Below are 21,531 nucleotides of genomic sequence, written 5' to 3' on the forward strand. Positions count from 1 at the left end.
TAGTTATTTTATATATTATATATATGTAAATTTTATGTATTATATATGTAAATTGTATCATTTTCCATTTTTCCTGCAGGAAAAAACCAAAGTGGTTGAACCCTTAGACTATGAGAATGTGATCCTTCAACGCAAAGTTCAGATCTACAGCGATCCCCTCCGGGACCTGCTGATATTTCCAATTGAAGATGTATCTGTGAGTTTGTGCTGGCTATTTCTCATGTTTGAGGCTCACTCATCTCCAGTCCTGCTTACCTTGGAAAATTTCCACTGTTAACCACATGTTGATTTTGGCTACATTACTGACACATAAAACTGAAATGACCCACTGGTGATTTGGGCCCACCACATTTATTTAAAGCAAGTACCAAGCTCTGATGACCCAGTTTGCACTGACACCATGCTCTCTTTTTCCCTGCAGATCTCAGTCATCAGTCGACAGAGAAGGACTGTCCAGTCCACAGTGCCAGAAGATGCTCTAAGGAAAGCTCAGAGTCTCTTTGTCAAAGAGGTGGGGGCAAAAGTCCATGCAACACCTGCCTTCAGCACTTTCTCCCTTAGGCAAGATGCTCTGCTGTAGCTCCTGGTCTGTGAGGTTGCAGATCACTTAGTTTTTCCTGTATGGGAGGCACTGGCCACTGGCAGCCTTGCTGCACGCATTAGTCCTTGCACGTGCCTCTTGCGTGGTGCTTCTTTCCAGTGGGTTTTGTACGCAGACAAGGTGTGTGGCTTTGCACTGCCTGCCTGAGCTGCAAGGTGAAGGCATGCAGCAGGGCAAGGGGTGGACTACACAGCCTCCCCGGAGCATCCCGAGTGCCACGGGTTTGTTCCGTAAAGTGCTGCTCTCTAGGACCATTCCCTCCAAGTGCAGTGGAACTAAATGCCAAGTGGTGGTCGATGTTGATTTAGACGTTGATTTTCTGAAGGCAGAAAATTGATGCTTTCTGGAAAATTGTCCCCTCCCAAATCACTACTCCTCCTTTCTTAAACCCTTGGACCGATATAAATACAAAATCAGTAGCTGTGTGGCAGGCCAGATACTGTGTGATTTTTGTCTCTGTGCTGAAAATGTTCCTTATGAAATTCTGTATTGCAATGCAAAACAAGTGAGGCAGCTTCTTCACACCCATCCTACTTGTGCTTACCTCACCCAGCAGTCTGTAACCTTTCAGACTTGTGCATGGTTTTGATTTGCTTAGCATAGCTTTCAAAGAGCTGTATTGTTTTCCTTTCAGTGCATTAAAACCTACAGCTCAGACTGGCACGTGGTAAACTACAAGTATGAGGAATACTCAGGAGACTTTCGGATGTTGCCATGGTAAGTGTCGCGCTCCCTTGGCATACTAATGCATGGTCACAGGACTGGGGTTTGATCGGGCTTAGTAGAAACAGTCTGCCCTTTTTCCTGATGCCTGTCCTACAAGCAGCCTCCTCTCCAGAGGTATGTCACTCTGAAGGTTAGAGAGCCAGAGGTTCAAGTTATCACTCTTGTTGACACTCAGCTATGTCAGGGAGATGCTGACAGTATTACCAGCATGGGCCAGTACTTCACACCCTCTGCACCAGCGTGCAAACAGCCCCCTCCATCTAGGATGAGGACGGACTACAGTCTGGGCACGTGGCAGGATAAATAGTGTTGGCAGTGTCCGCTCATTCCGAATCGGGAGCCTTGTTGTCCCCCTGGGCTGAAGTTCTCTGCGTGCTAGACGCGGTGTTCCCACGCCGAGCAGATCCTCTTTGTGCCCCTGTCACTGAGATGTTGTGTTACAGCTTCAATCTGGTGGTGTAGTATCGCTATTAATGCTGGCAGTGCTCTGACATGCCAGGCTGCGCCAGTGATTCCAGCCCCAAAGCTAATCGGGTTTTTCAGGCAGGCGTATGCATCTTGGATTTCTGCTGGATTGTTATTATCTCAGTGGTGGCGCCTGCTCTGCTCTCGCTCCCCGGGCTCCGTGCATGTCTGGACCACTATTCAGGCTGCTCGTGTGCTGGCAGCTTTGTTAACTGCTTTTTCCTGTTAATTGGCTGAAGTGGGTCTGTCCTGAGGATCTCGCAGGGAAGTGAAGCAGCAATGGGGCAGCACTGTTGATCAGATCATATTAAAATTTGTGAATAATTTTGCAGTCTGATCTTGCATCCTTTTTAGCAAGATGGAAGATAGACTGGCCTGCTGCATCTCCGTGTTGTATAAATGCAAGTCAGCAAAAGCTCAGCAGAATCAGACAGCTAACAAGGAGAAAGCTAATTACATACTGCTTATACTTAATTTCCATGAAATGCACTCAGAAGTTAGCTTTCTCCAGCTGTAAGGGTCTGTAGGTTTCTTCCGCAGGAGGACAGTTCTGCTGTGCTCTGTATTCTGCTGTTTGGCTTTTAGTTCTGGATTCAGGATCCGCTTGCTGGCTTGGAGGACCCTCATTTCCCAGTCATTAAAAATGAAAATGTGTTGTGATTTCAGCAAATCCTTTAGGCCAGACAAGATTCCAAGCCATGTGTTTGAAATTGATGAAGACTTTGAAAAGGACGAGGTAAGGAGATTTTTTTTTTTAACACATACCACACTAAGATCTGTTAAAAAGAAGGTTTCACAAGGCAAAGTCAGAATTCAGTTCCCAGGAATGGTTTTCTGGTGACATGCTTCATACTGTGAAGATGGGACTAAAACTGAGACAGCGATTTATTTCAAAGTGTGACAAGATAATCTCTTGGTTCCAAGGGTCTCCTAAATTATCTGAAAGATTAGCTGTAATATTTCTCATGTTTTTTTCACTTGAAATGCTGCAGCAGTGGAAGAGAAGAAAAGGAAGGCAAACACTTACTAAGTAAAATTCTTCATTAAGAAGACATTAAGAAGTTTTAGTTTACGGTGGGAAGAGTTTAGCCCAGCTGTTTAAAATCTACATGGCACCAAGATGCTGCTGCTGAGGAACTTGTAGAGGAAAAGGGAGGTTTCTTGCAGAGGTGAAGATTTGAAGGGGCTGTTTCATGCATGTTTCTGACAGTTGCTGTGTATGGCCCGACACACACACACATCCCTGGACTGGGATGGCTTTTTCTTAAACGGAAATGTATTTTCAAGTTTGGCCCTAATATTTTTTTGGTTGTGGTGTTGGTTTGCATTACATTGTTAACTTGAGCTATTACCTCGTTAATAATAATAATATAATTTGGGCTGGAGACAGAGCTGTGCTGCATGTTTACCAGCGTGCCTCTGAAAAAAGCAAAAGGACAAAAAATATTACCAAAATTTGATGGAGATCTTTTTTCTTCCTGTCAGTGTCTCAAATACTCAAACAAGTGAAGTTACTGATGTTGGTTGTGGAAGAGTATTCCCAGCGCTTTGGCGGATATTTTGGCATTTATCTCTTTTGGCACGGCCATATCTAAAGGATTCTGTTACAGTTTCCTGATGGAGCATTTACATTAGAATTATGTAATGGAAATTCAAGTAAAAGATGAAAAAAAGGTGAACCATTATAAAGGAGAAATCATGGGTTGTTCCTTTATTTCCTTCCCAAGGAAATAAAGCATTAGACAATTTACTTTGTCGTTGGAAGTTTGACAAGAGAAGAGTGAAAACCTGCAATTTGGGATGCAGAGGATGATATAAACCAGTCCCTTCATGGCTCGTTGGCAGACAGTCCAGGTCCACCTCTGCTGCTGAGTCACTGGAAATCCCAGGGCGAGTTTTTTTCACCAGTCTGGGATCTCATTTCCCTCCCTCCCTCCCTAGCGGAGGTTACAGTTAGGTATGGATGCAGGGGCCTTCTCCCCTTCTGGGACTGCAAGCCAGGACCAAAGATAGAAACCCCCGCTGGTACGCCAAGATCAGCCTGATCGGGTCCCTTGAAACTTTTTGTTTTGATAAATGTGAAACCAGTCAGTTACATTTCAGCTGTTGGGGTTTGGTGGTTTTTGCCCAAATTTAAAATGGAGAGTGGATTTATACAAAAGGAAATGACAAAACAAGTCTGGAGTTCTGCATTTTGCAATTTTCTAAACAGACAGAAAATTTCCTTCTTCCCCAGGTTTTTGAAACCCTGCCTAAGAACCAACGTGCGTTTCCTCATTGCAAAATTGCTGTGCAGCTCTATCAGCGTAGATGTAATCTTTCTTGTTTAAAGGTGACCCAAACTAGCCTGGTTTGCCTCTTTCTTGGAAAGGGATAACCCTGAAATTTTTTGTGATAACACTGTACATGCAGCTGTACATGCTACACGCACATTCTGTTACTGTATTGCTGTAATTAAAACTGTATTGCTTTCCGGGGTGGACATATCCCTTGTGTCCGAGGGGAATTTTGCATGGGAGGCAGTTCACCTCATCTCCTCTTTTTCTGACCTTTCGCTCTCTTTCAGGACTCCTCATCCCTGTGCTCCCAGAAGGGTGGTGTGATAAAGCAAGGCTGGCTGCACAAGGCAAATGTAAATAGCACAATCACTGTCACCATGAAGGTGAGTTTGATCCAGCGTTATGCTAATCGTGAATGAGGCACAAGGTTAAGTTCAGACCATGTCTCTAAAGCTAGCAGGAGTGCAATGGGTGGGTTTGGATGGGCATCAGCCCTTCTTGTAGAGTATCCTATGTGGACTGGCAAACCCAGTCTGTTAACAGCTTTTGACCCATCCCTCCCCAGAATATAAGACCAATACACTTCACATTGTGACAGGCAAGCTGAACAAAAAGGCGAAGCATGTTCTAGTAAACCAAGATTGTTTTCTGAATGAGCAGCTGAGGCCCAGAAGAGGAAGACAATTTAAATAACTGAAACAGCTGCCCTGCAAAGAAGACTTTCTGAATTGATAGTTTCCTTGCTGGTAGGATATATGTATGGAGACCAGTTTTAAATTGAAATGACAAGTCTTTGCTTTAAAAGCAGGGGTGATATCACTGAGGAGATAGAGCATTACCTAGAAGCAACAGCTGCATTGTCTCCCGTTCTCCACTGTACGTAATCCGGCGTGACATTGCTTAGATTTTGCATGGAGGTTTTTAGTAGTTCCACCACAGGTTTTTGCTGTGGCAATGAGCCCGTCTGTTGTTCCACCATGCAGCTGCCTTTTACAGCATAGAGAGAATATTAGGGAGTTATGCTCAACTGTGCAGCTGAAGGATGGCTGCAGTAAGGCTGCTTTGCAAGGATATTAATAAATCTCAAAAAGCTTAGTTGTTCTGAGGCTCAATTCAACAAGTTATGCTTTCATGAGAAGTGGAACAGGACCGTTTGTAGGGCTAATTTTAATCTGAATTGTAAAATTACTACTTATGAGCTTGAAGGCTATAGACAGAACAGTCTGATCCTCTGCTTTTCTGAGCAGCAAGGTTGAAGCCATTTCTGCTCCGGTAACTTCTGGAGGAGGTATCATACATGTTCAGAGCAGTGAGTTGGGTCTGTTCTTAACTGAGTCTCTTGTGGTATTGCTGACCTCGTGTGGTGTTGTTGGCCTCAGTGCCCAGCACCTCAGACCCACCTTTCAGAGATGTTATCTGAACTACACTGGCTTCAGTTCAATTAATAAGACCCACAGAGTCTCTCATGAAACTCAGATATCAAAGTACTGAAAATCAGTAGCCATTTTCTGAGCTGGTCCTCAGCACTTTTGTGTCTTACAAAACACCTCCTAAGGCACATGCAAGAAATCTGAGGACTTTGAACGTCTTCAGCCTTATCACCACTTTGAGAGGCTGCTGTGCTATCACAGGAGCAGATGTGTCCATCTTTTGAGTGCTGGTCCTTTCATTGCTGTGACGTGCTGAGCTGTTGGTACCTCAGACTGTTGCTAAGCATGTGCAGAGTGTATGTTGTGGTCAGCCAGCCCACGAGCAAACTGTAATTAGGCTACAGCTGCCAACCTTTATTTCAGTGTAACCTTTCCTTTGCAGAGAACTTCCCAGGTTTGTCCCAGGTCTCTTGCTGTCTGTTCTGCAGCGTGTCAGTGTGCTGCATTATAACCATGGTGTCAGGATTTTCTCTTTTCTTCTTTCATCTCTGCCCAAATGGACTTCACCCATCCTCTAGCCACCCCTCTCCAATTGCAGTGCTCACCAACAGCATCTGTAGCCTCATCAGAGGGGATGTTCCCTCTGGTCCTAGGTTTATAGTATTAATTTCAAATGATCATAGTCTTCTGACAATTACTTCTGACAGCAGTGCTTACAAGGGCGGAAGATCATAGGAATAGTGTTTGCTGCTTGATTCTGCATTCCCTTTTGAACAGAATTCAGAAGATGCAAATGGTTTAGCATGAAATCCCATACCCACAAGGGATATCAACCCTGTAATATCTAGTGAGAGATCTATCATGCGCTTCTGTAGCATCCACTGCCAAAGTTTCTGAGATTGATTCAGTGAAGTGCTAAATCAATGTTTAAGCTGGCTTAACACTTAGCATAGTTAGCTTTCCATGTATTTTTATGCTTTGTGAACTAAAGGTTTAGTTAAATCTTATAAAACTTAAAGCTCAACAACCTTGGAGTATCTCTACAGATAACTAGTCATCTAAATGACGCCAGAAGTTACCTTTCAGAGGGCTTAGGTTGCTATTCAGAGCGCAATGCTCCCTTCCAGTTCTGTGCAAGTGAGTGGTTTTATGGAACGTGTGCTGGTGTCAGTAATGATGGGAGCAGGAAATTACTAGTAGTCTCCCATCTGGGATAAAAAATGCTGTGTTTATTCATAGATCTTCCAGACAGGCAGAACAGTGGAAATACTCACAGTGCTGCTTGCTCCGACTTCCTTCATGATTCTCCTAACACAGATATCCAGCAACTGTGAAATGTGCCCCACTCCTTACAGACCTGACAGCATACGGTGCTACCATAATCGCTGCCAAAATGTTCTCCTGAATTATAGTCCAGTGTCTTTTGGCTGACAAACATGAAGGAAGATGTTCTGAGATACTGGAGAGCGCGCTTCCCCCCCGCCCCCGCTAAAAATCAGTAACTCAAGCATAGAAACACTTCTCCCAAATTTACTGCTTTTTGAGGTGAGAATTGAACACGAAGCCAAAACCAGTTCATGAAAATAGGTTTGTATAAAAAAAACCAAAACACAAACCCACAAAAATACTAGCAGCTGAATGGATTACAGTGTCCTTTGGCTTGCATTTGAGTGCTAGGAGTTTCCACATGTCTGAACCGAAGTCTTCTGGACAATTGCTTTGTAATTCTAACTGAGGTCTTTATCAAAAAGGCTCTGGAAATATCTGCTGTAGGGTGGGATGAATCTTTAAGTGATATGCTGATCTGAATTTACCATGCAGCGTTACTCTGTAAAGATAAATGAGGCTGGAGCCAGCTGAGACAAGCAGGAAACCCTGGGGCTTTTCTTTAGATGGACAAACTTATAACAACAAGGACATTAAAATTAAAGAAGATGATGAAATCTCTCTTTATAAAAACAAGTCATATTCAAAGGGGTGAATCTGTAACACTCTAGAGTCATCAGTGTTTCTTATTACAGTATTGTTTCAATAGCAGGAGGGCAGATACTGAAACTGTGGCTGTGGTTTGTGATATACAACAGAGTGAACACTTGCATGAGCAAGACTTTGTGCTTTTGCAGGTATTCAAGAGGAGGTATTTTTACTTGTCACAACTCACAGATGGCTCCTATATTCTTAATTCCTACAAAGATGAGAAAATTTCAAAAGAATCCAAAGGCTGTATTTTCTTGGATGCTTGCAATGACGTTGTTCAGGTAGGTGTGCTTTCTGCATGGCTGTACATGGGCTTATGCATTGCTAGCTCCGAGACAGACATGCTCTCTCGAGGTCTGTGCCATCGAGGGGTGAAGGCATGGATTTGCAAACTAACCAAGAGCTGGTTTGCTTGGTCAGCTAATCTGATTAAAAGGCAGGCAAGGTGTTTCACAAGGGTGCCTTACTTTTGGCCAGGAAGACAGCAAGTGGAAGAACAGCTTTCAGAGTAAAATGGAGGCGTTTCAGCGCGACCTCATCTCCTGACTCCCTGCTCTGTCCATCTCCTTTACCTGGTTATTGTAGGTCAGGTGCCTTCCAAGACACCCTGAGGGTTGAAGCCAGTAAGTAATTGGCGTGACTTAGTCTTGAACGCCTTCCTCCTCTGTTCACTGCTCACACCAGCTTCTTGTTTCTTAAGCTACATCCCGATAGGTCCATGCAAACATGCAGCCCATTGGGACTTACGACCTGCAAAGGGCTTGTAAGGTTTGAGGAGCAGGGATTTGTACAGGGCTTAAACCTGGGTTTGCTTTGCTATGCCGGGAGTGAAGCGCAGCAGTGGATTGCTGCTGTGCCTTCTGCCGTTGCTGTCTCTGCAGAAGCTTCAAGCACCGACTGTGGTGCAGCTGGTACAGGGCAGCTGAAATTACTCTGGCGGTTTGCTTCAGCATGGGTGAGTGAGAGCTGTGCGTTTCCATTTATCTTTCCGAACACAGTAGAAGCAGTAGCGCACGCCTCAGTGACATACAGGATGTACTTCCCAAGTTGCATCAGATTTGCTTTGGCTTCTGGCTGGAAAATGCTGTTTAAAGGCCAGCAGAGCTCACAAAAGTTGCATTGAACCACTTGCTTTTAAGACAGATGCCTTCCAAGCATCATGGAGTGCAACATTACTTACTGTGTCAGACAAATCCTGGCTTCTCTGAGTAAATATTAAAGGTCTGGCGACGTAAGAAGGTGCTTGCTCCTGCTCCTCAGTGCAGTGTCTGTGGTTCAGCCTGGCTTTCTTCCACTTTCAGAGTAGGTGGCAACCATGAAGCTGCATACTGCTCAGTTGCAGCCACGAAGCCCTTTGTGATAACTGCAGGAGAGGCGCTGTGTCAAGGAGGGTGCTTGCATTGTATTTCACGGTGTTTCAGTTGAGGATGCTTTCACAGAGGAGCCTTACGGCAGGTACTGTGCTGAGTCGTAGAGGAAAATGTAATACAAATCTTTCTCTTTCTTACTTGTTTGTTCAGTGTCCTAAAATGCGCCGTTACGCATTTGAACTGAAGACAATAGACAAGTACAGCCACTATCTTGCAGCCGAAACGGAGCAGGAGATGGAAGAGTGGCTGGTAACTCTGAGGAAGATCATTCAGAGCAATACTGAGAGTTTGGTGCAAGAGAAGAAAGATACTGTGGAATCCGTGCAAGGTCCGTTTATAAATAAACACCTACCTTCACCCTTCTCCAGCAAGCAGTGTGCCTGGAGAAGTGTATACTTTTCTTTCTGGATTAACAGCAAGAATTGTGGCTGACACATGATATCATGCAAAAGGGCTTAGTATAATATACAGGATAGTCTGAGGAATAAAAGTGGAGGGAAACATCACCCTTCCTCTGGATGGGAAATCCATGGCAAAGTTTCAACACTCCTGGAAAATTGGCTCCTTGCTTAAGTTCTGGTTTGGAAAGACCTCACAGGCTCTAATAGTACACTCTGGTACTAGTAATGTATGGAAAAAATCTTACTCCTGAGGAATGGAAAAATCTCTGTAAACTGTTTCTGTGCTATTGTAAGCAAATCTTGCAGGATACTTTCTGGCAGAGCGGTGCTCAGTTGTTTTGAACATCTGTTTTTTGTGTCCTTGCAGATGATGAATCAAGCACGCAGGGAAAATCAGAGAACATCCTGGAGAGCCTGGAGAGGAGCATGCATCCGGAGCTGATGAAGGTATCGTGTTTGCTGAGATCACTCTCCCAGCCCATAGCTAGTTCTCTCCACCATGTCCATAGAAAGAGTTTTCCACTTTCTGTGTCTTCAGCTCTGGGGGAGCTGGGCAGGCACGGAGTGCTGGTGGGGTCTCTGTTACCCCATCTGCCTGTCTCACGGATGGAGCTCCATGGTTTGAGGCTGCATGCTCCTGACTTCCAAGTGTGGAGCCCTTAAGGAAAAGCCAAACTTAGAGTGAATGGAGGGCTGTTGTGGTCAATACTGCTCATTCCTTCTCAGCAGGGGTGACCGTCCTGGCCATGAGAGCAGAGGGGCAGTTAGGTGGCAGCTGCCTCCTATTTATGATCCAGAGTGTGGTCGCCTATTTATGTCTGCTTTCTCCTTTGGCAGAGCCACATCGCTTTACTGTCATTGCACCGTGTTGGTGGCTGCAGCTGAGAAGCCTTGCATCATCTCACGTATCACAAAGGGAACCTGAGAAATATTTATTTTGTTTTGCTTCTATTCTTTCCAAATAATGAATGTTTGCCTCTGTGTGGCCAGGCAGTAATATCAATGCTTTCCTTTGTCCTAGTACGGAAGAGAAACAGATCAGCTGAACAAACTGAGCCGAAATGATGGAAGACAAAACCTCTTTTCTTTCGACCCAGAAGTCCAGGTAAACATCCCCATATTCGCAAATGTGAGGTTTTATTCTCTGTGTCGTGCCACCCCTGTTCCCTTGCATGGCCACAGCATTCGCCTGCAGAGGCAGTGTGTTTTTCGGTGGACTGGAGAGCAGAAGTGCAGCCCACGTCCCTGTCAGTGAGAGCCGAACAAGATGTCGATGCTCAGGTGATAGCTCAAATAAAGGGAAGACTCGCAGCAGCCCCACACATGGCCTCCTTCCAGCTTTGCTGGCTTCTGCATGATGCATCTTGATGTTGCTGGATTTCAAACCGATCATCTGGGCCTCTGGGAGGTTCTCATGGTTGCAGAAGCAGTAGAAGTGGTATTGCAAGGACATCTGCAACTCTGTGTGGGCTCAGCATGTCTGGAGTAGGAAGCAGTGGTGTTAAAGACCATGCCAGGGGTTTACAGGGAGAGCCTCAGTCTTCAGGGAGTTTTCAAATGTAGGGGATGTACAAACAGAAAAAACACCCCATGCTCTTCTATGCACTGGAGTAGGGGTTCACTGAGTACTGGCTTGTTTTCCTCTTTGACATCTTTGCTGAGGACTCTGCCAAGGTCCAGGTGTGGGATTTCAGTGGAAAGAGCTGCAATTGTTAACACAGTTTGAGAGAATTGTTCCAAATTATTTCATAGATTCTCGTTCTCCTTCTGGCATGCTTTGGCTTGTTCACACCTGTGAAAAAGAACATTCTGGTTTAACAAGGAAATGTAATTAATCATTAAAAGGTTTAGTTGTACAAAATGAGCTTTTCTCTTGGCAATTCTTTGAGATCTTTAACATGAAGTAGATAACCATCCAGGAGGCTTTTTTTTTTTAAGAGGAGCTTTGAGAAGTTTCCTATATTTTAGTCAGCTAATAAAAATGGAAATATTATTCAGTGTAGAGCATCTAAGATATCTATTTTACCTAACCAAATGGTTAGGCTGAATTCACTGCCCTCCCTCTATACCCAGAGCTCTTCATTCTGGTGTGGGTCAGTTTGATCTGCTATAACACTGGATATTCAAAATCACTACCCCAGTCAATGCTGATGTGTATGTGCATGCTTGTATGGCTGGTGCTAAGGAAACTGGGAGCAGGAACATATACCTACAACGTACTTTCCTCTTTGAAAGGAAGATGGTTGGACTTGATGATCTTGAAGGTCCTTTCCAACCTAGTGATTCTGTGAAACAGGGGAAACAATGGGAAGAGTTTCCCAGAATCAGATTAACAATTGCAGCCTATTTTGCTGAAATTACTTGATTGTGAGATGTCAGTGCCCTAAGTTTGGCATGCAGGTTTCTGCAGGATTTGAGGGGAAAAAACAAATAGGACTATGCCAAATTGTCACTGAGAGATGTGCTGGTATTTAGGGGTGTTTGGTAGCTCTGTGTCCCCAGTGCCCAGTATGACAGATGTGGTGAAGGCTGAGGGTCCTTATCTGGCCGATGGTATTTTGGTCACGTATGTGTCCGCTTTCTGGGAAGGGTGGATGTCAAGGCGCAGACCAGGCACAGACCTGACATTCTGGGTTAGGAAGGAGGTGATTATAATCAAGACTGGATTTCCCAGCCAGCTCTGCAGACAGTCTTTGTTGTTTCTAGCTATGCTGGTTATTTCTGTGCATCTCGAAATGCCTTCCAGTTTGAGATGTTGTTCACGATCCCATTGGCGTGTGCCTTCTCTCTATTTCAGGCACAGGGACCATCTCTTAAACTAGACAAATCTTCAAAGTGGAAGATGCTTTTCTGAGTGTAACGATGGCTTATGTTCCACTTTCTTCCCCAAGCTGTAATGTTGTTTGGGAAGATCCTCAGGGTTACAGCAAAGCAGGAAGGAACTGAAATCATATTGAGGTTTAGTTCTGTGCTCTACAAACCAGATTGCTAAAAACTGATACATCCTCATGAATTCATGTCTTGAATACATTTGTGTAACATCACGAAATGGCACTCATTTGTGAATGTCTTGTACCTTTTGTACCACTTTAAAAAAAAATTTTTAAAAATCCCTTTCATTATTCAGGGGGTTATTTTCTTTTTTAATGATACCAAATTTGTTGTTTGCTGTCTAGAGGCTAGACTTCTCGGGGATCGAGCCAGACGTGAAGCCATTTGAGGAAAAGTGCAGCAGGCGCTTTGTAGTGTGCTGCCAGGACTTCTCCCTCAACCTCCTCGCTCAGCTCAGCGACAGGTCGGACGGAGGACCCACCAACGTAAGGGGAGCTCTGGCATGTCCTGCTTTCTCATCTTTCTCCTCACTGGCAAAAAAACCCCTTGGCAGATTAATCTGGGTGGATAAAAACATCCCATTTTGCTATGAGCTCCAATGGGACCTGGGCAGGCAGTGGCCGCTGGCCCAAGGTCATTGCAGGATTTGTCTGCCTTGGTATTTTGGTGCTCCAAAAATGTATTTGGGGAGGGGTTCTGTCCTGATGTGCACCAGCCTTCCAGGAACTGGGACTGCTGGTAAACCCGCAGCTCAGTGGCATAGGGAATGAGGAATGTGTGTCTGGATCCCTGTGAAAGTCCTGTTGGTAAATGATTAAGCTTCATCTCCAAACCACTCACTGCTGTGTTTTATTTCATTTCCCCTAATGGCAAGGGATTTCCCTGTTCTGAAACCTTCTGACTCCCAGCCTAACTGTATTCACAGCCACTTTATTATATGCATTTGTTATTGTGCCAAAGTTGTGCAAAGCTCTTCCTTGTATTTTCTGAGCCTCTGATGTTTGTAAACAGCTATTACATCTCTCCTTAGCCTTTTTTCTGCCAGACTGAGCGGACCAGGCTCCTCCAGTCTTTCCTCCCAAAACATAATCCCTATTATCATGTCCTGCATTTGCTGTGGCTGGGGTCAAGCCTTCATGCAAGGGTGCCAGGGCAGCAGATAGCATCACAGAGGAGGCTGCGGTCCTGGCACTGACCAGTCTCTGCTGATGGTACTTTGCCTGATGCCTGTTAGAATTGCAAAAGCTTTTTTGTAATGGTTTCATGTTGGCAGCTCACAGCTAGTACACCAGGCTCGTTCTCCTCAGTAACTTCCAGCGGAAGAATGTGTCACTGATAGCAGAGATTCTTGTTATTCATCCTTAATCAGGCCCAGAGTCAGACCTAATCAACACATTTTTAGTATTGATGTAATGCCCCCAAGTTATGCTGTAATGTCCTGGACTACTAAGACTACAGTCTTATCTACAGGCCTTCACTTTTATCTTTACATGGATGCATGCCTGCTAGGATCTTTGAATAAAAAATACCTGGAATTGTTGCCACTTGCTTTGTGCTGTCAAGGTCAATAGCTACAAATAAGTTGGCAGATTTTGCACATGGAGTTCCTCAGCAGTGTTAGCCTTGTATTTCAGCTCTCCTGGCTGGGAGAGCTAATTTTGCTCCTGTGCCACTCAGCATATAGCAGCTGAGGAACATTTTGAGTGTCTTGCAGAGCTGATTGACTTTGGACAATAAGTGAAGTGGTCTTTAGCACGTGAACATAAACACTCTTAAGTTGATTTCTTTCTCATTGCAAAGGATAAACAGCTCTAACTGATGGATTGGGGTAATATTTTCCCCCTAAATTTCATAGTTTATCATTTATATAAAAAACCCTATGGATTTCATTCTTTATATTTCATTGATGGTTTTAAAGTAGCTTTGTTCAAATTGACTAGAGCAAAATGCAAGAAGATGCAGGGGAAAATGGTTTTATGTATTTATAAAGCTAATAAACATGAATTGTCTGTAAAAATTCTGTAAAGTGCTGGTGTACAAAACTAAAGGAACAAACAGATGCAGAAGGCAACCCTAGCAGGGAAGGCAATGCATGTGAATACTCTTAAGCCTGTAACACGCATTTTTTTGACACATATATCCAATCAAATTTCCAGGTTGAGCCCTTTTTCCTAAGCTTGGCGTTATTTGACCTGAAAAATAATTGCAAGATTTCAGCTGACTTCCATGTGGACTTGAACCCTCCGTCTGTCCGTGACATGCTGCTGGATAATTCTGTGTCCGGAGCAGAGAGCACCGAGGGACGTTCACCGGGCGAAAGCCTTGTTCACGGAGTTCCCGCGTCTTGCCTGCGCTACATAAAACGGGTGAAGAACTGACTTTCTCCTCTCGTTCTGTGTCTCCATTGAAGCTGTGGCTGTTCGGTAGCATTGTGGTGTGTTGTTATCCGCTGTCTGGAGAAGCAGAAGTCAGCTTTTCTCTTGAGCTGTGGGGTTTTGTCATGTTTTGGTCAGTGTCTCAAGCTGATGATCGCTTCAGGCTGACTGGCAGCAATAGGCAAAGCACCAGGCAGTTTTTCATGACTTGGCCATGCTCAAGCCTTGTGAGCCCACATGGCCCATCCACAGCAGCAACCAAAGCAGGGTCTGTGTGGGTTGTGAGAGGGGACAGTGAGATGACTGGGACAAAACCCAGCAGTGTGGGTAGGGAGTCCTGCTGTCTGACAGCCTACTGTCTATCTATTGCAGGGGGTTTTCTCCGTGACTGACCCACATGTGGAGATCTTCCTGGTGGCCCGTGTGGAGAAGGTGCTGCAGGGCAGCATTACGCACTGTGCAGAGCCGTACATGAAAAACTCAGACCCAGGGAAGGTATTGGATGGGGCCATGAGACTGTTTGCTTAGTGATGCTTGCTGCTGCTGCGACGAGTACTGTGGTCTGAAACATGGGTTGTTTCTGTTGCTTTTTATCTGCTTTCTGGCAAATGCTGGTCTTCATCCATTGTGCTACTTGTGCTGTTCCCAGGCTGGCTTCAGCTGGGCTGTCCTGGGAGAATCACTTCCTTCCCCTGGAAGAAGGCAGAGGGTTTTTAGAAAGGTCCAAGCAGTTGGGGCAGGGGGACCTTTCCCCATTACACTTCAACAAGGCAGCAAAAACATGGGACACTTCATCCTCAGAGAAAGTGGCTGCACTGCTACGTGGTTCCTACGCAGTGTCTTGGACTGGTCCTGGCTCACACTGCCTGGGAACAGCGATCTTTTAGTAGCAGCAGAACATGGGCTTCACCCTTTATTCTGCTTAACCCGCCTCTGTCTTGCTCCGTGCAGAGTGCCATGATCATATGGGGGAACTTGTGCAAAGAGTGGTCATTGGTCCTGGTCCTGCTGGCATCAGTCTCTGCATGCTAGGTGGAGCTGATGCTGCCTTGCTGCAGCCAGTCAAAATTAGTTCCTGGAAAATCAGTGTATGGAAAACCTGGTATGTGATGGCCTTCCCTCGGCACACGTTGTAAACCTGTACAGGATAAGCCAATTACAGTCAGTTTTGGAAAATAACTACTAATACCCTTTGGAAAATACTAATACCCTGACAGTTTAATGCAGAATCAAAAGGAGTTTTAATAAGACTGTGCTCACAACATGTTTGCTATTGCTTTGCAAAAGTAATAAATGTGCATGGTGTGACGTGACAGGGATGTCAACTGTTCCAGCGACTGTTGCGTTGTGTGCCTGGGGAGCTGTGTGTTGTGGAGTACGGAGAGTTTCCTCTCCTCGGAGAGTGCAGCACTCTTTACTCCCTTTCCAGGGCAGTGTGGGAGAACACGCTAACCTCTCTTGTGTTTTGCAGACTGCCCAGAAGGTCCATAAGGTGGCCAAGCAGGTGTGCAGCCGTCTGGGGCAGTACAGGATGCCCTTCGGCTGGGCTGCCAGGTTAGTCACTTCGGCCTGTGCTTTGGCCATGGGGGGAGCTGCTGGGAGTTATCCGGGACATGATCCGGCCAAGTGGGCAAAGGGCCAAGTCAATGAATTTGCAGCTGAGGGCAGAATCTGTCTCCAATTCCCAAGACAGAATGGGGATTGGCCTGAAATGTTCTATCTAGAATTAGAAGCAAAATATTAAAAAGTAAACAGTGCTGGGAAGACAGTAACCTTCCCAGTGCTGGGAAGACAGTAACCTGCCTGCTGACCTGTAGCTACTTCTATCAGGGTGGAACATTCCTGGGGAGGAATTAGCCCGTCCCGTGCTACCACGGGAATCAGTGCAGAAATTCCCTCCTGGCACCAGCCATTGCCGGGGACAAGGATGAGAGTGGAGGAGCTCCTGGCCTGGCGGTGGCAATCAGCTGGGTTTTGTCTCCCATCTTAGACTCTGCTTTAATTAATGTTCTTGGGAACGACTGAAGATAGTAATCCCGTTCCATCACTGTTCTTTTACTGTGACTGATAAAAGTACATCCCTTAAATCTCACGTCAGAGGAAGGCCTAAAGGCGAGTTCATCCCTCTGCCACTGCCTCCTATTGCTAAACTGCTGTTTCGTGCTGACAAAAGGGATAATAACATGGGAACACCAGATGACTGTCACAGTGGGCTGGGATTTGGTGGTATGCAGCTTGCAATGTGTATTCGTAGAGTAGAGTAGAGCTGGATTTTCCTGTGACACTGGCTTCTCAGCTTCAGGATGGTATTTTTGGGATGCAGCTCTCTCCTAGGAGCCAGCACACACCCTGCGCAGTGCCTCAGCCCTCTTTCAAAGTGGTGCCTCAGCCCAACAGTGGGCTCTGCATGTGCATTGACTTTGACGCGCTTCAGATTTGTTCATGATGGGTAAAGAGCTGCATTTGGAGACCAAGGACTTGAGGGGCCAACAGCCTGTTGTGGGGAACTGTGTTGCTCTGCATCCCTGGAGCAGTTTCTCTGGGGGTTTCAGAGAAGCTGTTTGCACAGAAAGGGAGTACAGATGCTTTAATGTTCCTGCTGTACACAGACACCCACACCCTTCATATTCGAGGTCAAAGATGCTGGTATTCATCCAGGGCAGAGTCAAGTCTCCTGATGTATGGAAGCTGGTGTATGTCCTGAGACAGGTCTTCATTGCACACTCCTTTCCTAGGAGGATTTCCATGCTCTGACCCCATGTGCAACTAGGAAGATACTCTACCACATGGGTGGTAGTGGGAGGGGATTGAAGGGCATTCATGGTTGTGGACCAGGCTTGCAGCTGGGCTGGGTCCATACTTCTCACGTGGCTGGAGAGAAGGGAAATAGATGATGTCCTATCCAGTGGGACATGGTGGACAATGTCACATGGTGGATTGTAGTCCATGTGGTGTCTAAGCACCACATGAGGATGGAAGGGCAATCAGAAGGTCTGGCTGTGTTCAGAGCAGTCACAGGCCAGTGAACCCCTCGCCTGATAAACTGCCCTTCAGCCTGACATATCAAAAAGCCTAGTGTCTGCATGTTTACCAACATTTAAGAAATGTGTCTCTTCTTTTCTGCAGACCAGTGTTCAAAGACTCCCAGGGCACTCTTGATGCTGAAGGAAAATTCTCGCCTCTGTACAAGCAAGACAGCAGCAAACTCTCGAATGAAGATATGCTGAAACTTTTAGCAGAGTATAAGAAGTAAGTGTAAGAGACTGGTGCAGAGGCTGAGCAGGCATTTTAATATACATGTTCAAACAGTTAACCGTAAGCATGAGATGACAATTTCTAAAATACTCAGAGGGTGACAAAAAGCCCTGCTGATGTGTTCCGCACCTGAGTTTTCAAAGTTCACACTCTTGTTTCTTTCTCTCAAATGCAGACCGGAGAAGACAAAACTACAGGTCATTCCAGCCCAATTAAATATCATCATCAAAGACATCCCACTAGACTTCACAAGTAAGGATCTTGGATCTTAAAATAAATGCTGATGGCTCTAGCCTCAGGAGTTAACACTTCTATGGGGAGTTTTGCTGTTTCATTAACAAGAGGTTCTCGGGGCTGTAATGAGTAATTCAGCACAACCCCCGACTTGCAAGTCTTTCTCATGGATTCTGTGGAGGGATGTGGTCTAAGTGCAGAGTTTTACCTGAGGGGTGCATCCGCTTTGCAGTTTGGCCATCACGTGTTAAATCTAAAGGAAGCCACCTGCCTGCTTTTGCTGTTAGTGTTACACCAATCTCGTATCACATTTTTGATCCATAACACCAGAGGGCTTCACAAACATGGTCAATGTGATTCTTCATTTTGCATTTAGAATCATAGAATCATTTAGGTTGGAAAAGACCTTTAAGATCAAGTCCAACCATTAGCCTAGCACTGCCAATTCCACACTAAACTATATCCCTAAGCACCACATCTGCACGTCTTTTAAATACCTCCAGGGATGGTGACTCAACCACTTCCCTGGGCAGCCTGTTGCAATGCTTGACAACCCTTTTGGTGAAGAAATTTTCCTGACATCCAGTCTAAACTTCCCCTGGTGCAACTTGAGGCCATTTCCTCTCGTCCTATCACTAGTTACATGGGAGAAGAGACCAACACCCACCTCGCTACAACCTCCTTTCAGGTAGTTGTAGAGAGGGATGAGGTCTCCCCTCAGCGTCCTCTTCTGCAGGCTAAGCAACCCCAGCTGCTCCTCCTAAGACTTGTGCTCTAGACCCTTCACCAGCTTCACTGCCCATCTTTGGATACACTCCAGCAACTCAATGTCTTTCTTGTGGTGAGGGGCCCAAAACTGAACACAGTAGTGCAGCCTCACCAGTGCCAAGTACAGGGGGACAATCATTTTCCTAGCCCTGCTGGCCACACTATTTCTGATGCAGGCCAGGATGCTGTTGGCCTTCTTGGCCACCTGGGCACACTGCTGGCTCATATTCAGCCAGCTGTCGACCAACACCTCCAGGTCATTTTCCACCAGGCAATTTTCCAGCCACAAAGAAACTGAGGCAAAGAAAGGACTCGTGATGTGTTCAGTGTCACTGCATGGGTCTTTGGCAGCTCCTGTCACCAGTTCTGTAGTCAGGTCTCCTGTCTAAAAAGCTTTTCTAATGGACTTATTTTTTTCTGTTTTTTGAAAGGCCACCATTCAGATGAAGTCTCCCTCATGGTGGATGTGAGTGTCGGTCAATTAGGTGGGGCTGGTGCACAGGTATTTGGAGGCAACATAACCATCAAACATCTTTCTGAAGCAGAGAGTGGAAAAGGACTGACGCAGTGGGACTGATGCTCTTTGAGATGTCAGTCTCAAGTCATCATCTCAATAGCCTGTCTGCTTCAGTCAGGTGATGTTGGCATGATTTATAAAACAGTAACTTAATGGCTCAAATTCCTGGAAGCCTCAAGGTGCAGGCCTTGGGCAGAACAGCCATCTCTGCCCAATGATGGATAGTTCACGAGACCTTTGACCTTGCCCAGAGCTACAGGAAAGTGCCATTTCTGCAGTCCCCACTGGCAAGAAGAGCAGAGCCCCATGGTGACTGTGCACCCACCCATCTTTTCTCAGTATTGCTAATGCGGTGGGGGACCACAGATGTTGCATGATCAAGGAGAGAATTTTCGCTTAATCATTTCAATGGGAGTGGTCCAAGTCCTGCTGCCTGATCAAAACACAGCCCTCTGATGTGAAGAGAACTGGATGCTTTAGAGCAATGGCAGAGTTTTAGACCCACAAATTTCCTTTCACATGGGCTACACTTCCCATGCTTGTGGGTTGTGTGCTTAGCCAAGCTTTCCTTCTCTTCTAGATTGTGTCACAGCCTCTTATATTCCTATAAAGCCTTTTGAGAAGAGCTGTGAGGACATTGCAGTTGAAGTGGAGGAGCTTGTCCCAGAAGTTGCAAAATACTGTTATCCATTCACTGTCTACAAAAACCACCTCTACGTCTACCCCTTGCATTTGAAGTATGAGAACCAGAAGGTGTTTGCAAAGGTGAGCAACCTGGAGAGCAGGCTGCAGCCAGACTCAGCGTGGTCTGGGGTGATGCTGCTGACCTGTGGCAACGGCTCATCCTCCTGTTCTCCCCCATTTCAGGCAAGGAATATTGCTGTCTGTGTGGAGTTCAGGGATTCAGATGAAGCTGATGGCAGGCCGTTAAAGGTGGGTATCTGTTATTTCTAGGGACCTGGGGCTCACTGCTGTGTACTGTATGCCAGCCAGGCTGAGCAGGACAGTAAGAAAGCATTGAGTTTCCATGCTGTTTTAATTTAGCTGGCTAGCCTAGGGTGGCAGCAACCCTGAATCCAGCTCATTTGTGTTTCCAGTGTATATATGGCAAACCTGGAGGCCATCTCCTGACCACAAATGCATATGCTGCTGTGCTGCATCACAACCAGAGTCCGGAGTTTTATGACGAGGTAAAAATGAAATGGTGGGAAATAACAGATTTTTCTGGATGCCACAAAGCCAAGGGGCCTTTCAGGATATCTATTTTCCAGGGCTGGGTAAAATACGGGTAAAAATAATCATCAGCCCTTTGCCTCAGAAGAAGGGGTCAGCAAAGCCAGAGACTTTGTCAATTTTTAATGCCTGTTTGTTTTCTGCTGTCTTTACTGTCACGCTTTGTGCACTCCAATCACACACCCCCATTAATAAGTAATGTGCAAATGTGATGAAAATGTTAGCCAGGAGTTACTTAAGGTGGGTAAGAATGTGTCTTGTGTAACTGCATACAACATAGCATTTGTGAAATAAAATAGAACTTAAAATATTACTCCACAATTAAAAATACAGTCTTATCTATCATGATATCATTTTAGATTAAAATTGAGCTTCCAATTCACCTCCATCAAAAGCATCATTTGCTTTTCACCTTCTATCATGTCAGCTGTGAAATTAATACAAAGGCAACATCGAAAAAACAGGACACCGTTGAAACTCAAGGTATGTTCACTGCTTAAATTACTTCTGTTGGAGTGTAACAGTTGAAGATAAAATGAATGTAGGGACATGAAAAAAATATTTCATTAAAATACTAGCCTATCTGAATTTTCTTTTTTGAAAGCAATCTAATACAAATCATAGGTCTAAACTGGAATAAAACACAATGTTTTTAGTGTATACTAAAGCTTAAATTTTTGCTGCAATCTGACAGCTATTTCTGCATGTTCTTGACTTGGCTTGTATGAATGGGCCTACTGTCAGTCAAGTCATCAACAAAAACTTGATGTGAGATCAGGGCCTCAGGGGCTGATCTTGCCCACACCAGGCATGTGTAAGAGATTGGGTGCACTCAGGTCCCGCTGGTTGGGATGCCTGTCCATTCAGCTGGTCCTCGGGCAACTGAAGGACCCTCATCATGATGCACAAGACTCACACATCATTTCTGCCCCTCCAGCCCACTCCTGATCTTGGGTGACCTGTGTCTGAATTTCATTCACTGAGTCACTGGCTAAAACGTACTTTTAACAAGGCTGACATTGTCAATCTCAGCCTTGTTAAAGCCGCTTGCGTAACTGTGAGCTAGATTTTCTCAGGGTGAGACACAGCTCCTTCTGGCGCTCAAGCTAAACACTTATTGCTGCATGT

At 45.3% G+C, this 21,531-nt stretch overlaps 1 protein-coding gene across 1 annotated transcript in view; it reads left to right on the forward strand.

Moving 5' to 3' along the window:
• Nucleotides 1-79: 79 nt before the first annotated feature.
• DOCK11 (dedicator of cytokinesis 11) overlaps nucleotides 80-21,531 on the forward strand; it is a gene marked incomplete at its 5' end in the record, with an annotated part of 63,753 nt that continues 42,301 nt past the window's right edge. Inside the window, 19 exons of the mRNA XM_010295688.1 lie at nucleotides 80-196; nucleotides 422-511; nucleotides 1,236-1,318; nucleotides 2,459-2,528; nucleotides 4,359-4,454; nucleotides 7,565-7,699; nucleotides 8,939-9,116; nucleotides 9,557-9,636; nucleotides 10,211-10,294; nucleotides 12,366-12,506; nucleotides 14,178-14,387; nucleotides 14,769-14,891; nucleotides 15,868-15,950; nucleotides 17,523-17,645; nucleotides 17,827-17,903; nucleotides 19,751-19,935; nucleotides 20,038-20,103; nucleotides 20,268-20,360; nucleotides 20,763-20,886. Coding sequence (XP_010293990.1) covers nucleotides 80-196; nucleotides 422-511; nucleotides 1,236-1,318; nucleotides 2,459-2,528; nucleotides 4,359-4,454; nucleotides 7,565-7,699; nucleotides 8,939-9,116; nucleotides 9,557-9,636; nucleotides 10,211-10,294; nucleotides 12,366-12,506; nucleotides 14,178-14,387; nucleotides 14,769-14,891; nucleotides 15,868-15,950; nucleotides 17,523-17,645; nucleotides 17,827-17,903; nucleotides 19,751-19,935; nucleotides 20,038-20,103; nucleotides 20,268-20,360; nucleotides 20,763-20,886 — 2,158 coding nt within the window. The remainder of the gene's footprint in view (nucleotides 197-421; nucleotides 512-1,235; nucleotides 1,319-2,458; nucleotides 2,529-4,358; nucleotides 4,455-7,564; nucleotides 7,700-8,938; nucleotides 9,117-9,556; nucleotides 9,637-10,210; nucleotides 10,295-12,365; nucleotides 12,507-14,177; nucleotides 14,388-14,768; nucleotides 14,892-15,867; nucleotides 15,951-17,522; nucleotides 17,646-17,826; nucleotides 17,904-19,750; nucleotides 19,936-20,037; nucleotides 20,104-20,267; nucleotides 20,361-20,762; nucleotides 20,887-21,531) is intronic.

This window comes from Phaethon lepturus, unplaced genomic scaffold, assembly GCF_000687285.1.
Source record: "Phaethon lepturus isolate BGI_N335 unplaced genomic scaffold, ASM68728v1 scaffold1971, whole genome shotgun sequence".
Lineage (NCBI taxonomy): Eukaryota > Metazoa > Chordata > Aves > Phaethontiformes > Phaethontidae > Phaethon > Phaethon lepturus.